Source organism: Balaenoptera borealis (assembly GCF_965194805.1).
Source record: "Balaenoptera borealis genome assembly, chromosome: 14".
NCBI classification, from domain to species: Eukaryota; Metazoa; Chordata; class Mammalia; order Artiodactyla; family Balaenopteridae; genus Balaenoptera; species Balaenoptera borealis.
In genome coordinates this window covers 70364895-70385634 of record NC_138875.1, presented here as the reverse complement: position 1 = coordinate 70385634, position 20740 = coordinate 70364895, and the positions used below count along the sequence as shown (strand labels likewise).

Here is a 20740-nt window from a genome sequence, read left to right as displayed (position 1 = left end):
TCCAGAGCGTACCAGGAAGACTGTCTGCAGGGCACCAGAGACCCCAGCAGCACCAGAATGAGGACCACACCATTGTAGCTATGTGGTACACAATGAAGGACAACCCCTCAGTACAGAACAGAGCTGCTTTCATAAGCCCACCATTTGCTATTCATTAGCATTGGCATACATACCATAAAATATTAGGCAAACACTTTTTCAGTTCATTAAAAACTCGTGAAAACCAATAAAATAAAATATAGTCTAAAGAAAAGCTCATCAGTGTTTGGGTATAGGATACATTAGAAAGTTGTTATGCCCACAAACTAAGAAAAAACTGGCAAAGATTTAAGATGAGAGCAGTTACCTTTGTCGTCATTTTAATATGACACTTCTATACAACTAGTTTTTCTGTTTTGTTTTAGTTTGTTTTTAATTTTGAAAAGCATTTTCCACCCATGTTCCTAATGAAGCTTGAAATTAACATGGCCTTTTCAATTCCTTCTTTGTGCACCAGCATGAGACAGAGTTTGGTTCTAGAAAACATCACCAAGATAGAAGCGGGACAATATTATAGAGGACCATTTCTTTTTTAAGCCTTGGAGCACGGTTTACCTGTTCTCAGGATTGACAGAAATGTGGTTGGCTCATTGCTCCATCATCTCTGCCTGAACTGAGTCCTAAATGGCCCACAGGTCACTGAAATACACTCATTTTAGTCAAAGACGTACGTAGGGAGTGTGCAGAGAGCTACTTCATCTTCTCTGGGATAAAAATAATGCCTTAAAGAGACAGGACAGGGAAGACAGGGAATTGCTTCTATCCAGAAAGGTAAATTCATAAAGAATATGTGTATGACCATATAATTCTCCTATACACAACAAAACACACACATGTGCGCGCGTGTGCACACACACACACACACACACACACACACACAGAGAAAAGCTTTTCACGATACCTTCCTTCCTAGAAAAGGAATAAGAACCCTGAAGTAGTCCAAGAAACATGGGTTTTAGTCTTGACTCCATTTACTATCTGACTGAAAAGAGACAATATCTAACTCACAGGATTAAAGTTAATAGAAGCAAAACTGCTCTAAGACACTAGAATATTCTAAAATTATTACTACTAAGTAAACAATAAAAGAAAATAGACAAGAGAGTTCTGGGAAAGAAAAAGTGAAATGATTTCTCACCATAACAAAAATGGGTAACTATGAACTTATTAGTATTCACTTAATTGTCAGGACAGAGTTCAAGTTCAATTTTCTTGTTATTTCTTAGTACTTACCATGACAGGAGGCCCAGATTAGGAGGAGAGATCCCCGTCCTTTCTTTGGTATCTTGGCAAGGCTTTTCTTTCCTTTATGCCTGGATCTTGAAAAAGAAAAAAAAAAAAGAAGGACAAAATTGCCAATTCCCACACACGCATCCCCCAACCCCATTTGGCCATACCGTAATTAAAGAAACTGCATATACAAGGACCTAAACACCTGACCAGGGGCTTCCCTGGTGGCGCAGTGGTTGAGAATCTGCCTGCCAATGCAGGGACACGGGTTCGAGCCCTGGTCTGGGAAGATCCCACATGCCGTGGAGCAACTAGGCCCGTGAGCCACAATTACTGAGCCTGCGCGTCTGGAGCCTGTGCTCCGCAACAAGAGAAGCCGCGATAGTGAGAGGCCCGCGCACTGCGATGAAGAGTGGCCCCCGCTTGCCGCAACTACAGAAAGCCTTAGCACAGAAACGAAGACCCAACATAGCAATCAATCAATCAATAAATAAATAAATCTTTAAAAAAAAAATTAAAAAAAAAAAGACCTGACCAGAGTCAGCCAAGGAAAAGCTGAATATCACCCAGCCAATCCCCACTAGTCAAATCCAAACTCCTTAACTCCCTTGTGAAAATCCTCCTGGTCGTAAACTATTTGAGCAAAAAAGTAGCAAAGGCTCATGTTCTGAATGTTGATAGCAATACAAAAAATATTACAAACCTTAGATGAAAATAATAAAGCAATAACTAAAACTGACCTGCAAATGCAAAAACAATATTCTTGTAATATTACAGTATGTTTTTGTGGTTATCTGTAAATTCAAAATGGATCTCCCCATCTGTGGGAACCAAACTGGCTTAGTAAAAAAATATGAAAAAACTGCCTTTTGCCCCAATATCCTATGCTCACTGAAAACTCACATAAACTGCACTAATACCTTTACCTGGTTTTCAGAAACAACTATAAGAGTGGGGGAGGAATACCTAACAAGAAACTCAAAGACAGGCTAGTAAGAACACTATCATCTCTAATAAGTAGCTTTTTATAAAAAAAAATAGATACATTTCATGCAAAGCCACCATTTCTAGTTCACTAAACTTCCATGAATATAGGATATTTTAGGCAGTCTGGCATTCAATATTCAAAGTAAACTCTTTGTGAGCAGTGAAAGTGAGGGAACAGAGGACATCAAAGAAGCAGCAGGGCCCAGAATATGTGGAGCCTTGTGCAGTTATGAACAGAGGAGTGACATGAGGTGACTTAAAGGATGGCTCTGGCTATAGGGTGGGAACAGACTAGATTGTTGGGGGATCTGAGGGAGCACAGGAGGAAACAGGAAGACCTGTCAGAAGGAAATAATCACCATAAGAAGTAGTGATGGAAATGGTGAGACATTGCTGGATTCTGGATATATTTTGAAATTACCACCCACAGGATTTGAGCTAATTCATTAAATAAAAGAAGTCACACTTTCTGGCTTCAGCATCTAGAAGCAAGGATTTCCCATTTACTGATGAGGGAAAACATCAGAAAATGGATTACCCACTCTGTGCAGAGGTACAGGAGGGAGAACAGGGAATCAAAGGTTCCATTTTAGACACGTTATATTTGAGATGTCTAACAGATATCCTGTTGAAGACACCAAGTAAAAGCTGAACAAACTAGCTTGGAGATGAAGAAGATGGAAGCTAGAGATAGTAACATAAATGTGGGAGGCATAAGTGTGTGGATGGCATTAAAGCTAGTAAATTCTGGGGCAAGTACAGATGGAGAAACTAAGAGGACCAAGTGGTGGTTTGGGGTACTCCATTGTTCAGAGGCTAGAAGGATGAGGAAGAACCAAGTGGTTTAGTAACAAATTAACTCAGAGTCATCATTCTTACCATTATTCAAACCTAAAACAAGTCTTTGTGATATAACCTAGCTCAAGAACACAGATTGGCATAAAATTCTCATTTATTCATTCATTTCAATAAATATTTATTCAACACCTAATATATCCCAGGCACTGCTCTAGATCTAGGGGAGACAACTGTAACCAAAAAGTCATGGAGCTTAATTTTAATGCCTGGGACTTCCCTGGTGGTGCAGTGGTTGAGAGTCCGCCTGCCACTGCAGGGGACATGGGTTCGATCCCTGGTCTGGGAAGCTCCCACGTGCCTTGGGGCAGCTGGGCCCTTGCGCCACAGCTACTGAGCCCGTGTGCTGCAGCTGCTGAGGCCCATGTGCCTAGAGCCCGCGCTCCGCGGCAAGAGAGACCACCGCAGTGAGAAGCCCGCACACCGCGGCGTGGGGTGGCCCCTGCTCGCCGCGGCTGGAGGGGGCCCGCGCGCAGCAAAGACAACCCAATGCAGCCAAAATAAATAAATAAATAAAAGAATCCGCCTGCCAATGCAGGGGACACGGGTTCGATCCCTAGTCCAGGAAGATCCCACATGCCACGGAGCAACTAAGCCTGTGCGCCACAACCACTGAGTCCACGTGCTGCAACTACTGAAGCCCACACGCCTAGAGCCTGTGCTCCGCAACAGGAGAAGCCACCACGATGAGAAGCCTGTGCACCGCAAAAAGAGTAGCGCCGCTCATCTCAACTAGAGAAAGCCTGTGCACAGCAACGAAGACCCAACGCAGCCAAAAATAAATTTAAAAAATGAAATAAAATAAAAATTTTACTGCCTGCCTTCCCCACTAGAAACAAATAAATAGACATGTTTATATTAGGTAGCTGGTAAGTGTTACAAAGAAAATAAAGCAGGGTTTAGGGATAAGGAGTAACAAAGAAGTGCTGTTTTAGATGAGGTGGCAAGGGTATGTAAAGAGGCCACCTGTTGGAATTAATTAAAAAGGAAAGGAGGAAAAAAAAAAAAAGGAAAGGAGGAAATGTAAAGAAATTATTCCTGAGGGTATGAACTTATTAGAAAAAAATCTCTTAAAGATCACTTTAAAAAGAAACACCTACTGGATGAATTTTATTTTTAAACTGTCCTAATGTTGTGCAAAAGATATTTGTGTTTTAGAATTAAATGTCTAATGACAGTATCATATATATATTCAAACTGCTATATTTTAAATAACTCAAATAGAAGTGGATTTGAAGTTTTGCAAAACAGATAACAAAGTGCAACTCCAGTGATGAAGATATTAACATAAAAAAGGTAGTGGAATATGGAGAACTTGAAACCTTCATGCACTGCTGTAGAAAATGGTTTAGCAGTTCCTTTAAAAGTCACCATATGAGTCATTAACTCCATTCCTGGGTATATACCCAAGAGAACTGAAAACATATCCACACAAAAACTTGTGTGTTAATGTTCACAGCAGCATTCTTCATAACAGCCAAGAAGCAGAAACAACCCAAATGTCCATCAAATGATGAAAGAATAAAATGTGGTATATCCACACAATGGAATATTATCCAGCAATAAAAGAAGACTAAAATACTGACACATGATACAATACGGATGAACTCTGAAAACATAATACTAACTGAAAGAAGCCAGGCACAAAAGACCATATTGTACGATTTCATTTATATGAATTGCCCAGAATTTTAAATCTAGGTAGAGACAGAAAACAGATTAGTGGTGGTTTAGCACAACATACTAAAAACTCCTGAACTGTATGCTTTTAAAGGGTAAGTTTTATGTGATGTGTAGGTGAGGAGTATGAATATAATCAAACTCTTCATGAAATACTAAAAATAATCTTACTGCAAAAATGTTATGGAACTGACCCAGCAGCAATGAGCATTCTAAGCATCTAGACCATGGTATCTAAATACTAATTCTCACTTCAAAAGGAGCCAACAAGGCTCCTGAGAAATAGCCAATTACAGGTCTAGAACAGAAAATGTGTAAGTTGATCCTGTAACATTAAATTGGAAAGCAAGGAAACTATCAAAGACTACTAAGGGCATATCAAAAGGACTCCAGAGCCAATCTAAACAGAATCACTGGTGAAAATGGAATAATTTGAGCAAAAATAATAAGCGCCATGTATTGAATTTCAATATGTTTAATTATAAGTTCATAATATTTCTCTCTCTCCCTCTCATTGGTCACCACTGGAGGAATGCTAAGTAAGCAACTTCTTATTTTTGAAACTGGTAAATAAAGGCAAAGAATTAGTATTTATCTTGCTTTTCCTATATAAACTGAACCTCTGTACAACCAAGTAGTTGATGGGGGTAGTATTTCACCTAATACACAAACAAGGAAAGACACAAATAAGTATCACCATTTTACAACTGCTAATGAAATATAGGATGAACATAATGATCTAGTCTAGAGAAAGCTATAAAAATATAAAAATAACCCAAATTCTTTAAACTGCAAGACAGAAGAGATCAAAGGAAAACTCAGATTACAAAAGAGATGTGACATGTCAACCAATTGCAATATATGGACTTTGCTTGGATCCTAATTCAAAGTATGAAAATAATTTGAGACATTTAGGGAAATCTGCCCATATAATATTTGATGTTATTTATTAATTTTCTGTATAACTGACAATGTCACAGTGGTTAGGAGGTTTCTGTGGTTATGGCTTTTTAGAAGTTTCTTTTAGATATACAATTGAAATATGTACACATGAAGTAATATATCATGGAATAGGCAAAATGAGTAGGAGTATGTATCTATGAAACAGGATGGGCCCATGAGTTGATAGCTTTTGAAGCCCAATGAGATAAGTAAACGGAGATTAACCTATTTTCTCTACTTTTATACATTTGAAATTTTCACAAAGTTTTTACTTTCCTTTTATTTTTTTGATGTGGACCATTCTTAAAGTCTTTATTGAATTTATTACAATATTGCTTCTGTTTTGTTTTGGTTTTTTGGCCGCGAGGCATGTGGGATCTTAGCTCCCCGACCAGGGATCGAACCCGGGCCCCCTGTACTGGGAGTGCAGAATCTTATTAGCCACTGGACCACCAGGGAAGTCCCTGATGTCTTCCATTTCTACACCAAATAAAGACTGTAAAATGGTGTGCTGCACTTTGGTCAATCAACAATTACCTGAGAACTAACTACGTGTCAAACACTATGACACTGTGCTGGTTCCTGCACTAAGGAGCTCATATCCCAGTGTGGAAGACAGAAACAAATAATTATAATTACAAATTGTGCTCAATGTGATTAAGGAAACAAACAGGATGCTGAGACAGAGACTGAGAGGGTGGGGGTATGGGAGTCCTACTTTAGATAAGGTGGTCAGAAAAGGCCTCTCTGTGCAGCAAGGCCAGTTTCTGGTACAGAAAACAGCATGTGTTCCTGACAAGGAAAAGACTTTGGCATTTCTGAAGGATTAAAAAGAGGAAGCCAGTATAGCTAAAATGTACTGAGCCAGAAAGAAGAGTGGCCCAACTTGAAGATGGAGAAATGTACAAGAGGATAATGTAGATAGTAAGGAGTATAAATTATATTCCAAGTGCAACAGATTATATTCCAAGTGTCAAAAATTCATTGACAGATTTTAAACAGCCGAGTGATATGATTTGATTTTAAAATAATTCTGATTACTGTGTGGTGAATGGATTAGAGAACAAAAAGAATAAAGAGAATCAGGAGACAATTACAGGGAGGAAAATGGTAGCTTGATTTAGAATGGAGGCAGTGCAGATGGAATAAAAGCATAAGGATATAAGTTATTTTAGAGTATAACTGACAGTAATAGGTAAAGGCCTAGATGTGGGGGCTAAGGAAGATTAAAGAATTTATGGTGCAAGAGGGGAGATAAGAAAACAGATAACATAGTTCAAAGTAAGAGGTGCTGCTTTAAACATCTGAGGAAAGGTAAAACTTTCTATAGGAATTCCAAGTTCATAAGAAAAAGCCAAGATCATGGGTACACTGCAACCAATATGAATCACGAAGCTGCTGGAGGTCCTTATAATATTAATATTACAAAGAGCAGATATAGCCAATCATTAAAAAGTAGTCAACAACTGACTTACAAAACTTGGGTTCCAGAATGGTAATTATACTATCACCAAAAGGAAGAAATTGAGTCATTACTGTTAGCCTAAGAGAAGTAGTTTAACACTTCTTAATTTTTTAGTTGTAATAGTAATGCATGCTCCTTCTAAGAAAATTTAAAATACAGGTGTAAAAAGCAAGCAACTGTCCCCAGATACTGCTTGTGGGAGTGTAAAATGGTTCAGCCTCCTTGGAAAACAGCCTAGCAGTTCCTCAAACAATTAAACATAAAGCTACCACCTGACCCAGCAATTCCACTCCTAAAGAGAGTGGAATTTTGTCTGAGAGACAAAAACACATCTACAGAAAAACTCGTATACACATGTTTATAGCAGCATTATTCAAGACAGTCAAAAGACAGAAACAACCCAAATGTCCACTGACGGATGAATGGATAAACAAAATGTTGTATATCCCAAAATGGAGTATTAATCAGCCAATTAAAAGGAAAGAAGTACTGATACATGCTTCAATATAGATGAACCTTGAATACATTATACCAAGTAAAAGAAGCCGGTCACAAAAGTCCACATATCATACTTCACAGAAATGGAACAGGGAAATTAATAGAGATAGGAAGTGCATTAGTAGCTACTTAGCTCTGGGGGAGGTGGAAGGTAAGGGGGGTGATAGCTAAAGGGTATGGAGAGCTTCTTTCTGAAGTAATAAAATGTTCTAAAATTGACTGCAGTGATGGTTGCACAGCACAATGAATATACTGAGCCACTGAACTGTATACGTTAATGGGTCAAATGTACAGTATAATATATGAATTATATCTCAAATCTGTTATTTTTTAAGTAAATAAGTAGAACTTCCCTTCTCATTCTTTGCTGCCCTTTGCTTCAATTACACGTAATTACAACTACTGTTAATATTTTATAATTCTGTCCAGGACACTTCTTTATTTATATACAAAGACATACATAATCTACCCCCGAAAAATGAGGGGGGAGGATCATACTGTATTCATTGTTCTGCACATTTTCCCTCAATGCACCAAATCCTTCCTGTGTCACTACATACTTTCAACATGGCAGTTCAGTACTTCATTATATTCCGATACACCATAACCTAACAATTCATCAATTACTGAGATATTTAGGTTATTTTCACTTTTCTATTACAATCAAAATAGCCACAGTAACCATCCTTGCCCATATCTCTGCACAAGTCACTATTTCTGCAGCCCTGATTCTTAAAAATAAATTTACTAGGTGAAAAGATACACACTTGGTGGGGGGGATCATTACTGCCAAAGACTACACATACTAATTCCATTTATGGAACTATAATTCACTAACTCATAGTTATCAACTTGGTAGAAGTTCTAATGTTCTGTAATTTGAAAGGTTAAAATAAAAATACGCATAAGCATTATTTGTATTAATCCAGAAACATGTTTGTACATGTACAGAAAAATGATGTAATGATTGTTAACAATGGTTACCACTCTAAGGAAGAAAGTGGGAATAGGGATTTTGTTTTTATACTTTTAGAATTACTTTACCCTTGTAATTAGGAAAATAAACTTTTCTACAAAGATATTTTTAAAAAGGAAATTCAAAATAATATTGCATAAAAGCTTTTCACTTGACCTAAGACAGAGTGTGAAGATAAAGCCATCAAAAAAAATAATCAGGGATGTAAAGCAATGGTTCTGAGGGCAGAAGAGACAGGAGTCCTGAGTCTGCCATTCACTAAACTCTATGACCTTTGGGACCTTTAAGGCAAGTCATGCTACTTCTTTACCCCTTACTACTTCAATATATACTTTATAAGAACAAAAATAATCTCTTACATAACCACAGAACTAGTTTTCAAATTCAGGAAACTTGACACTGATATAGTACTTTAATCTACTTTTTATATTCCAATTTGGTCAACCAATTACATCCTTTACAGAGACTTCCCCCCCCACCTCTATAAAAGGATCCAGTCTAGGATCACATTGGATCTAGTTGTCATCTCTCTTTAGTCTTTTAATTTGGAACCCACATTATATTAATTCCAATAATATGTTTCCTGGTATCAAAATTAATTTAATAATCTAACATCAGGCTTCCCTGGTGGCGCAGTGGTTAAGAATCCGCCTGCCAATGCAAGGGACACGGGTTTGAGCCCTGGTCCGGGAAGATCCCACATGCCGCGGAGCAACTAAGCCCGTGCGCCACAACTACTGAGCCCAGGCGCCTAGAGCAACAAGAGAAGCCACCGCAATGAGAAGCCTGCACACTGCAACGAAGAGTAGCCCCCGCCTAACAGAACTAAAGAAAGCCTGTGCACAGCAACGAAGACCCACCCAACGCAGCCAAAAATAAATAAATAAATATTTTTTAAAAATTAAAAAAATAAAAATTAAACACTGAAGAGTCAAGTAATACATTAGGATTACATTTCCTCTCCAAAGGTCTAATATGCACCCTGCTAGGCCAAATGAAGGGTAAAATTCTTATTTGAAGCAAAGTCAAATGATTTCTCTTTTCTTAATGTATGTATGAGAATTTGACAGTTGGGATCTGCAGGCTTCACTGGTCTCCAGTGTCAGTCTCAGAATGTGACTTCTGAGAAATCTTTACCGAAGTAAGACATTTATCTTCCTACTTAACATGGAATCTCATTCTTTCAGGCACCTGTTAACAAGAAATTACTCAATTCCTTAATCAGTAACTAAAACTCACACTTGCCAACAATAACTCAGCCAAGTGAGATACTGAGCAACTTGGACTACAAGGACACATTATATGTACTATATAAATCCTTCCTATATAGAATGGAAATAAACAGTATCCTGAATCAACAAGATGATAACTAATCTCTACTAGAACAAAAGAATCTAATTCTTCTCTACTAGAACAAAAGAATCTAATTCTTCTCCCTTATTCTTAACCAAACACACACAACAAAAACAAAAATCCTAATTATAATGAAATTATACTGAGAAGACACTAGAGTATCCCAGGACTCAGGGAACGTTTGCGTGATCTGCAAATTCAAACATGAAGATAGTTCTTGCCTTCAAGATGTTCACAATCCTGTGGGGTGACAAACATAACTAATAAGGCAGAGTGTGATAAGAGATGTAGAAATAGAATTCCATGGGGATGCAAAAGACAGAGAAATGGATTCTGAACTGGGCACTCAAGTAAGGCTTTGTGGAACACTCGCACTTTTAATGGCTGAACCAGACAGATTTTGAGACAAAGGGGGGACAGGAACAGCACAAGCAAAGAATGAGACCCAAAAAAAGGCAAGATATTGGACAGTATTTGAGGGACAGTAAGTAGGTCAGGGTGGCTACAGCAAAAGATGTTCTAGATGTATGGGGGAAATGAGTGCCTAGTTGCAGTAGAGGTGCTTAAAGCTCACTTATAAAGAGCCTAAAATGCCATGCTAAGGAGCTTGATCCTTAATCTGGAGGCAATGCCAAGCTAAAGACTCTGGAACAAGGGAATGATTTGGATCCAGAAACTTAAAACCAAAACAGCAACTTCTCTTTTCAATAAAGTTAGATAATAATTTCCTCCATTAGACAGATGGCAGAAAAAAGAGGCAGTAATAAAGACTTAGGTAATAACAGATCCACACAGGTCTATGAAAAAAAGGACAGGACAGGGATTAACATCCACACTGGGGACAGGACTAACAAATTTTTTAGAGTTATTTTCTAGTTGAACGTCACATTAGTACCACTAACGCTAGTAATGAGGCCTCGATTTTCACACAGATTTAACAATTTAAGAAAATTCAAAATAAGAACCAAGTTTCAATTTAAAAGAACATCATGTTAAGAACTATTTTAAACAAAAGATTAGGGCCACAACTCATTTAATCTCAACTTAAATACAAGTTTCTAGGCACAGTATATTATACTATGGCACAATTATATATGGGAAAAGTAATCTGGCTTGAGTCCTAATGGGAAAAAAAAACAACAAACCACCAAATATTGAGATTTAACATTAAAGTGAACATACAAGGGTTCACCTAAATAATTATGTCCACAGACAAAACAGGCCCCGAAAATTCATCTGTAAATACCTTTTGCTGCCTCAGAACAGCAGAGAGTATAGTAGGGGGCAGGAGGTAGTGGGACAAACTTACCAAATGAAGTTTGTCCCAACAACTTTTTCTACCGGAACGTTTCACAAGAAAATCTGCAAAAGAAAAAACAGTAGTTTTACAATGACAAATATCCTAAGTATCAAGTTAAGCCACTTAGATCTCCCACAAGACTTTTCTCTACAAGTTGGAATGCCATGACAATACATTATTTTTTAAATTGTTACAATGTGAACTATTTAGTCAACCACAGGTTTTAGAATGTTTAATTGTGCAAAATGGGCCAAGTCCGGCCTTAGCATGCTTTTAGAAACTACAGAACTGCACAGATAGAACTTTCCAAGAACCTATAAATACTCCTCTTTAAGAGTTTTTCTCTATCAATCTAGCACCATTTCTGATGGCTTCTCAGGTAAACCTTTGCCACTAAAGGAACAAGTACTTTAAAAAACTAAGAAGATCACAGGAGACCTAGGTTTGGACTTGGTAGTTTAATTTGTACACATAATTGGCTTCTATCAAGGGGTCTTTTTTGTGTAAGAAAAAAATCAGAGAGGCAGGAGTACAGTCTAAACACGAAGAATTCTTGTCACCACTAGGCAACAATCTGACCTTTAGAGATAAAAGACCTAATCAACCTGATTCCTTTGTAAAGACTTCTCTCAGTATTTGCAGGCAACTCATCCTTTTGAGCTGTTTATGTGACATAAAGTCACATATATGAACAGGACTGTACAAAATATCAAAGTCCTAAAATTAAAGAGTCAGTCAACATATCACATTATTGCCATAACCTCTGGAACCATTTTTTAAACAAGTAAGAACCATATAAGAGGAGGCTAAATATGTAATAATAAAGTGTTTTATTAACCACTTTACAAGTAGTACTTTTGTCTCCCAGTAACTTTTAATTTAAATTTTGTAAAATTTAATTTTAGTTTAATACAGGCTGGGCTGTATTGACCACATGCTGTATGGGAAAGGAACTAAGGCTATTCATAACTTGCAACTTCAGATACAAATCGTATTAGTATCAAGACTGGGCCTGTTAAGTTGTTTAAGGCGGTACAACACAGTACAGCAGGAAAGTTCAGGGGTTTTAAATCTGTAGGAACTTTTCTTTCTAGAGTCTAATTTTTGCTGAGTATTTGAAAACTGAAATACAAGTTACAAATTTTTTTCATTTTTCCTTTATACTACAGTAAGGTTACTGTTGATTTTTTAAAAACTACGTCTGTAGGTACATTATATCATCTATGAATTTTATTTAGGATAATAAGAAAACAGTTGTTAAAAAGAACAGATACTGGGTCTCTTTGTCCTTAGCTGTTAAAAAAAGAACCAGATAAAACAATATATATGAAGGCACATTCCACTTAAGTATTAAATGCAAAAAATGATGAGACATAGTTCACTGTAACCCAAGAAGTATCAGAGTACTACAAGGTTAACTGTCCAATGACATGCAAGTACTCAGAGTTCAGAGGAGAGACAACCCAGGCGAAACTTCACAGGAGGTGGAGAACTTCAACTTGAGTCTTACAGATTAGGTGGAATTTAAATAAAGAGAAAGAGGGGATGGAAGCCAAGTAAGGATGGCTGTTAATATCACAGTGGGAAGAAAGCACATTTTTGAGAAATAAAGAATAGGTCAGAATACCAATCATGTTCAGGAAAATAAGACTAAAAAGATAGGACACACTGTGGGCCTTGAATGCCAGGCTAAGGAATCTAGATTTCATTCGATGGCACTAAACCAAAAGCTTTATGAGCAGGAGAATAACAACATGAAAATGGTGGTATTAAAAAGCAGCAAGTAGGATGGTTTGGAGGGGAAAAGTCACTTAGGATGTTCCTAGACTAGTAGTGCAGATATGAACTGCTAAGGGCCCAATGTCTCAACCATAGTAAAAATGCAGAAGAAGACACCAAAATGAGTGAAAGCATTAATTGCCTGAGCTTGGTAGTTGATTAGGAATGGAAAAAAGAGGGCAGAGCAAGTTGTCAAAGATAACTGCAAAATTCTAAGGCCTGTGGTGAGTAGAAAAACAACGGTATTGTTAAGAAATGAAGGGTAGATTCCAAGGAAGCAACACCAGATGTGATACACTGACTTTAAAGGTGGCCTCCCAAGTAGACGTTATGTCCAGCCAGTAATTAGGGGTGAAATGGGATTAAATTCAAGAGACAGGTTAAGTCTAGGGGTAAGAATGAATTGATGGTGTTACATTTACTTCAAAGAAATCACTACCTCTACTACAAGGATCATCTGACATGTTTTAGAAATTACTTGGTAATTTATTCTGTCAAAGATATAAGTCTATTAATACAAAAGTGTTTGTGTATAGTTTCCACAGGTGCAAAGCTCCAAGACATAGACCAAACAACAGGAAGATTCAACAAAAAGGTTCAGGCAGGTCTGCTTCAATGCCAGCAATGACTCCTCTTAACCACAACCAAACATCTACTTAGTTGGAAACAAGTATGCCATTGTGAAACACTGCCAACAAAATTTTAAAAACTGCCCATGCCTCTTAGGACTATTTGCCAGATAAAGGCCATGTAGAAGTAAGTCTGAAAGAAGCTCTTTGGTGCCACAAGCTACCTTCTCATGAAGCCAGATGATATCCTGTGATACCAGTCATGTACACCTCAGAGTAGGAACAGTTATGTTTGGGTGACCTTGAACGGTCATATATTTGAAGAGGTAGAATGTAAAGTGGTTACGTTAAATCTAAGCAATTACCTAAAGTGTCTAATAACATGGGATTCTTAAACACATAAAGCACTAATGAACAGCCAGCCAGGGCAGCAGTGTGGGGCAAGGGTTAACTATGGTCACCCTTAAGTTCCATCTGGGGACTAGTGTTAAAAGAAAAAAAAAAAGAATTTGCAGTTATCCGAAAAAGGTAAATTTTTTTACAATCATGTACTATACTATGGATAGAATTTTATCTATTTCAAGAGGAAACCCTAAAGAGAATAAAAACATACTTGATTATTAAATACTAAAATACTAGATATTACTGTGCAGCTGCAAAGCACAGTCAATGTCTTTCTGGAAGACAATGAGATACTGATTAAGAGGAAGGGCATGGAGGCCCTGAGAAGGCTAATAAGGAATGGACACCTACATGGAATAGTTTGTTATCATGTATATGCCACCTACTAGATCAGCTTCAACAAAGAGGCTCACCAATTTGGGCCATTTATATAATAAGTGAATCCAAACTACAAAAACTAATTAGGTCAAACCAAATTCACAAGGAAAAACTTAAGAGACTCAGGCCAGGCCTCCTAAAATGTGTGTGTGGGGGGGGGGGGGGGCCAGGGGGAGGAAGGGTGGCTAAAGCAGCACTTTTTTGCCTAGGGTACATTTTAACTTCAAAAGAACAATGAAGGTTTGTGTTTTTTTTTTAACATCTTTATTGGAGTATAATTGCTTTACAATGGTGTGTTAGTTTCTGCTTTATAACAAAGTGAATCAGCTATACATATACATATATCCCCATATCTCCTCCCTCTTGTGTCTCCCTCCCACACTCCCTATCCCACCCCATGAAGTATTTTTTTACAGCCCTGTCTCCCTTTCAAATGCAGGAATGATTGAGGGTTCAAAACTTTAAGAAGGCAACACTGAGTAAGTTTAAAGGAATCTTTTATGTTCACTGTATGTGAAAGAAATGGCTTTTCTTGCACATGCACTGCATAGTAAGAAACACTGACAGCAAAACTTGAGTGTGGAGGTCATAAAGTAATTCAGAGATGTTAAATTTTAAGAAGTGACTTTACAACTGCTACTACTTTGGGCAAGTTTTTCAGCTTCTTAGTGTTTCCCTCATTTATACCCAGTAACTTTTCGGATATCTGATGGATGATGTGACCTTCCCAAACTAGGATTCTATGGCATGTTGGGGAGATTATTCCATGGTGGGGAGATGATTTAATTACCAGTATTACCCAAAACCCAAGCATTTAGCAACTGAGTAAAACTACTGTGGTTTGGTCTTACTCCCTGTACAGGAGCCCAAACCTCAAGTTTTCTAAACTTTTGCTGCTGAAGCCAACTATAAATGAAAATAAAAACCAAGAGACAGTTCAAAAAGTATGGCTGTATAGCTGATTCACTTTGTTATAAAGCAGAAACACACCATTGTAAAGCAATTATACTCCAATAAAGATGTTAAAAAATAAAATAAAATAAAAAGTATGGCTGAATGCTCTCAGTTGGACTTTCCCCCCCTACTTATTAGGACCATGTTTCAAAAAAAAAAAAGTAAAAAGAAACTAAATACAAAATCGAGTCAGTGTCCTGGAAAACTCACTGAGTTTTCTAAACAAGGTAATTTATTAAAAAAAAAAAAACTTTTAAAAAGATGCCACATGTCTTTTCTACCTCTTTTGAAAACACTAAGTAAGGTCTGTGTGTTTTCAGGGATCCAGACGCAAATTCATGGTCAGAGTACTGCATTCCTCTGCCAGCTGTAGGACACAGATAAGCAGCTAAAATATTATCATTTCCTAAGCAAAAAACAACCATCTTCTTGAAAAACAAAAATCCAGTAAGTTGTCAGAAACGGTCAGATGAACTCCATGTTATAATCAAATTTCTGTATCAAAGAGCCTTTTACTAGCAGTAAGTCTCTTGAACCAGCAACATTAATGATAATGTTCACTCTAACAAGTAAAATTCTGTTTCAATAGATAATGACCAAAGATCAATCTTGAATAATTCTGTGACTACATTAGTGGTACAGAGCATGGTTCATTCTATGAGGAGTTTGTTTTGTTCTGTTTTGTTTTAATGTGGGAGAAGTTCTGAATACATTCCTCAAAGGAGTATCTGCAATAGACAGAATTTCAAACAGTTGGTTAGCGATCAATACTTAAGATCATTTGTCTTCATGTAAGTGGCTGAAATACTGACAGCTGCTTTTCCAAATGGGACCCAAAAATGTGAGAAGTCAAAAGCAAAGAAACTGTGCTCTAGCATTTTTAGACATTAAGATCTGACTGTATTTCAGATACACCTTTTTCCTTTTCACATCTCACGTGGGCAAAAGGAAGCCCTGACCATGTTCTCAGAAAAGATCAGCTGTGATCAAACCAACTTTATCAAATTTGATTTGTACCTTTTAAAATCACTTATTTTACAAGTGTTTCCCTTTTAAACTTAATCCTTATACAAAAGGGGGGCGGGGGAGCATAAATCATACATGATGTCTTGGTGAAGACATTTTCTGGTGGTGACCAGAAAAGATTAAAACCAAAGATATAATACAATCTGCTAAAAAGGGTAAAAATAATTTCAAAAAAGGTTTTTTTTAATGTTTTGACTTGCTCTTTATGATCACTTCTATAAAGAAAACATTCACGGGACTTCCCTGCTGGCACAGTGGACAAGACTCCGTGCTCCCAAAGCAAGGGGCCTGGGTTCAATCCCTGGTCAGGGAACTAGATCCCACATGCATGGCACAACAAAGAGTTCACATGCCCCAACTAAGGAGCCCATGTGCTGCAACTAAGGAGCCAGCAAGCCGCAACTAAGACCCGGTGCAACCAAATAAATAAATAAATACTATTTTTTTTTAAAAAAAAGAAAACATTCACTTCATACTACTAACTCAGATATATTAAATCATTAATAGGATTATAAGGAATTTCTATGAGTAATTTGCAATGTTATTTTCTGACTCTATATCCTCCATGAAAAGTCACAAGGCAGGTATCATTTTACTACTGAAATTAAGGATTTTAAATCTAATTTTATAAGGCAGCATTTAGATTCACCATGGTAAATGAAGAAATGTTCCCTATCTCCTAAGAAAAAAAACTCTAACAGAAACCAAATACTTAAGTCTCAGTTATCGAGACAGAAAATCCAGGCATTCAAAGCACTAGAAATTAACTAAATTAAAAGCCAAGCAGCATCATTTCATCTAAGTGCCAGGGGTAGTTCAATATTTATAACTGCTATGGAAAGATCAGAAAGACTAGCCCCAGTGTTGGAAAAATGTTTCCTGACTTTTGTTTCTTTGACTAATTCCAAGGTCTACTGTTGGGAAATTAAGAGAAGGCAAATTTTTGCATGCTCATTAATGTCCTGCCACTTGTTCTCAGTTAACCTCTGATGAAGAGGAAAGAAGTAGTTTTGTTTCCCCCTCCTTTCTCCCCTACACTGTCCTAAATCAAAATTCTCATGGGCAATGCATAGGTCAAATGTTCTATTTTTAAAAAAAGAAAGATTCCTAATCAGAAAGTGCATACCTCTTCATGGAAACTTAAATTTTCCTAATTATAATCCTGTAATGACTTCTGCCCCTCTTAAAATATCACGATTATCTCAACATAAGACTGCAAACTCTGTCCATGCCTCCTACTGTTCAAAGAATAAAATTATAACTGCATTTTCTTGGACAAAACACTTAAATGACCAATCCCTATGAAGATGAGCAGTTTTATAATAGGTTCTCAAAAGGTTTTTTTAATAAGGCTTAAATTATGAGCTCCTATTTCTTATGTACTCAGAAAAAGAAATCAGTGAGGTAGCAAAGACAAAAAAACTTATTTTTGTTAAAGACAACTAAAAAATTATGCAGAATCCAATATACCAATGTCATTTTGAAATCTGCAAATTTACAGTTTATTCTAATATGCTTTGCTTCTGCACCCTGCCCTAGAGGGGCAAAAACAGACTCTCCAAACCCCACCCTTTTTACACCAACTCTCCGCCCTCACTGCTGGAAAAGAGGTTTCTTTTCTAGAAAGACGAGCAACTTAGTTTGAAGGTCTACTTACCATAGGAAGTCAAGAGTATGCCCATGTATAAATGACATGGTTTTCCTATTATGCCTAGGTACTTGGGATATTCAACACCAATTCTAGGAAAAATTTGGAATTAAACTACACTCAAAAAATAGCTATCAGTATTCCAAACCTAGCTAATCTGCATACTGCTTATCAGTTTATTAATAATATATAGGAATGTTAATGTTTCTCTCCCCATCTGTAAACAGATTCTTCAGAAAAATTCTGGTTCACTCCACTTAGTTTTATGCAGAGTAACTGGCATCAAAATGGACAAGGAGGGCTTCCCCGGTGGCACAGTGGTTGAGAGTCTGCCTGCCAATGCAAGGGACACGGGTTTGAGCCCTGGTGTGGGAAGATCCCACGTGCCGCAGAGTGACTGGGCCCGTGGGCCACAATTGCTGAGCCTGCGCGTCTGGAGCCTGTGCTCTGCAACAGGAGAGGCCGCGATGGTGAGAGGCCCGTGCACCGCGATGAAGAGTGGCCCCCGTTTGCCACAACTGGAGAGGGCCCTCGCACAGAAGCGAAGACCCAACACAGCCATAAATAAATAAATAAATAAATAAATAAAATTAAAAAAAAAAAAATGGACAAGGACCAGAAAGCTGAATGAAAATACAAATCCATCCTTTAAGCATAAAATTTAACAATGAAGAGAAGAAACGATTTCAATTTTTAACTGCTGTCATCTCAATTATAAACTGTCCAACTCCAACTAGCCAATAGGTACATTCAGAAAAGAGAAACAAAATTCCAATAGTAGAGGCTGTATGTGCAACAAAAAGAATCCACTCTTCCTGCTGGCCTAGTTAAAATTTATATTCTGGCAATTAGGTAGGGAGCTACTCATACTTTTGAAAACAAGCCAATAAAAACCCAATAACCTCCTCAATTCTCCTCAATTATTAAATAGCCAAAAGACCAGAAATCATCTTGACCAGAACACCATCTTCTTAAGAATCCTTTTAAGACCAATACAATTCAACAGATCCCCAGAAAAAGACCCACACTTTTAAACTAGTAATATTTATCTCATGTAAACAGAGGGAAACATGTAACTGCCATCAAAATATACGCAGGAAGAAAAAATTTTCAGCTTAAAGTCAAAAAGTAGAATTCACGAACATGCTTTACTTAAGAAAAGGAGGGCAAAAGTCCTAAGCTAATAAGTAATAAAGCTGTCTTATTAAGTAAAGAGAGTTCTCCTTTGTCCTTAAATAACTGCACTTAAATTAACCACTCTGAAAACCTCAAGACAAGTCATAGGTTCAAACTGAAGACAAAAACCAAATCTTCAATTTTAAAAATTCTTAAGCTATCAATTTGCTTAATCCATTAATCAGAAAAGGAAGGGGGCGGGAGCTTTTTTAAAAAACATGCTGGCTAAATTACTTATATTCATAGTAAGCACATTAAAATATAGGTAAGGGACTTCCCTGGTGGCACAGTGGTTAAGAATCTGCCTACCAATTCAGGGAACACGGGTTCGAGCCCTGGTCCGGGAAGATCCCACCTGCCGCGGAGCAACTAAGCCCACGCGCCACAACTACTGAGCCTGCGCTCTAGAGCCCGTGCTCCGCAACAAGAGACGCCACCGCAATGAGAAGCCCGCGCACCACAACAAAGAGTAGCCCCCGCTCGCCGCAACTAGAGAAAAGCCCACATGCAGCAACAAAGTCCCAACACAGCTAAATAAATAAATAAATAAATTTATTTATTTAAAAAATAAATACATAAATAAAAATAAAATATAGGTAAAATATTCTCTAAAACAAGATGAAAAACTGCTCAAACATACAGCCTAATATCAACCTATTCTAAACATATTGAGTATTCTAAATATACTGTTTATACATCAAAAAACTTAAGTACTAGGACTTCCCTGGTGGTCCAGTGGTTAGGACTCCAAGCTTCCACTGCAGGGGACAGGAGTTCGATCCCTGGTCAGGAACTAAGATCCTGCATGCGGCGTGGTGCAGCCAAAAAAAAAAAAAATCCACACAGACAAGTAACAGGAATTCTCAAGTTTCCAATAAGCATGTGAACATAACTACTAAGAACAGTACCACACTTTCAAGGTCAATCTGAGCCACTCATGTTTCTTGCATTTTCCAACATGAAAATAGTTTGTCAAAGAAAATGAAGTCTAAAACAGGTGTAAGAAATAATGCATTTACCCAAGCTCTCTGGTAAACATCAGGCCTATGAATGGACAACATTCTGTATTCTGTTTTTAGTCAGGACACACATATGCTAAAATGCAAAGAAATATAAAAACCTTGGGAAGAGTTTACATTTTCTACTGATTTACTCTTCAACATCTAACCTAAAACCTATATTCTAAAACATATAGGTATTTTTTCAATTGTTTCCGTGGTACGGTATACATACCATTGGTGATATTTGAGAGGACGTAAACGTAACACAAAGGCCTTTAAAAAACAAAACTATACTTATGCTAATGAGCACTGGAAAAAACATTCTGCATTCTATTGACTCTGAGATGCTACCGAAGTCAAGGCACACCATTAAATTTACACATCACCAAGAAAGAAAAAAACTTGATTTTAAGATGCATTATCATTTGGTATACAGATACTGCAAAAAACCATGTAGGTAATATATTAATGAGAGGCTTGGG

At 37.4% G+C, this 20740-nt stretch overlaps 1 protein-coding gene across 22 annotated transcripts in view; it reads right to left on the bottom strand.

Annotated features, from left to right (window-relative positions):
* MTMR3 (myotubularin related protein 3) overlaps positions 1–20740 on the bottom strand; it is a 143654-nt gene that overhangs the window by 59928 nt on the left and 62986 nt on the right. For 20 of the 22 annotated variants that reach the window (XR_014234279.1, XM_082354685.1, XM_082354693.1 and 17 more), the window contains 2 exons: positions 11335–11387; positions 1273–1358 (listed from right to left, as the gene is read on the bottom strand). Coding sequence is in view for 20 of the 22 variants with exons in the window: in XM_082354685.1 (XP_082210811.1) it covers positions 1273–1275 (3 nt within the window). In the remaining 2 variants the exon portion in view is untranslated. Of the gene's footprint in view, positions 1–1272; positions 1359–11271; positions 11388–20740 lie in introns of all 22 variants that reach the window. The other 2 variants (XM_082354697.1, XM_082354699.1) reach the window with 2 other exon arrangements.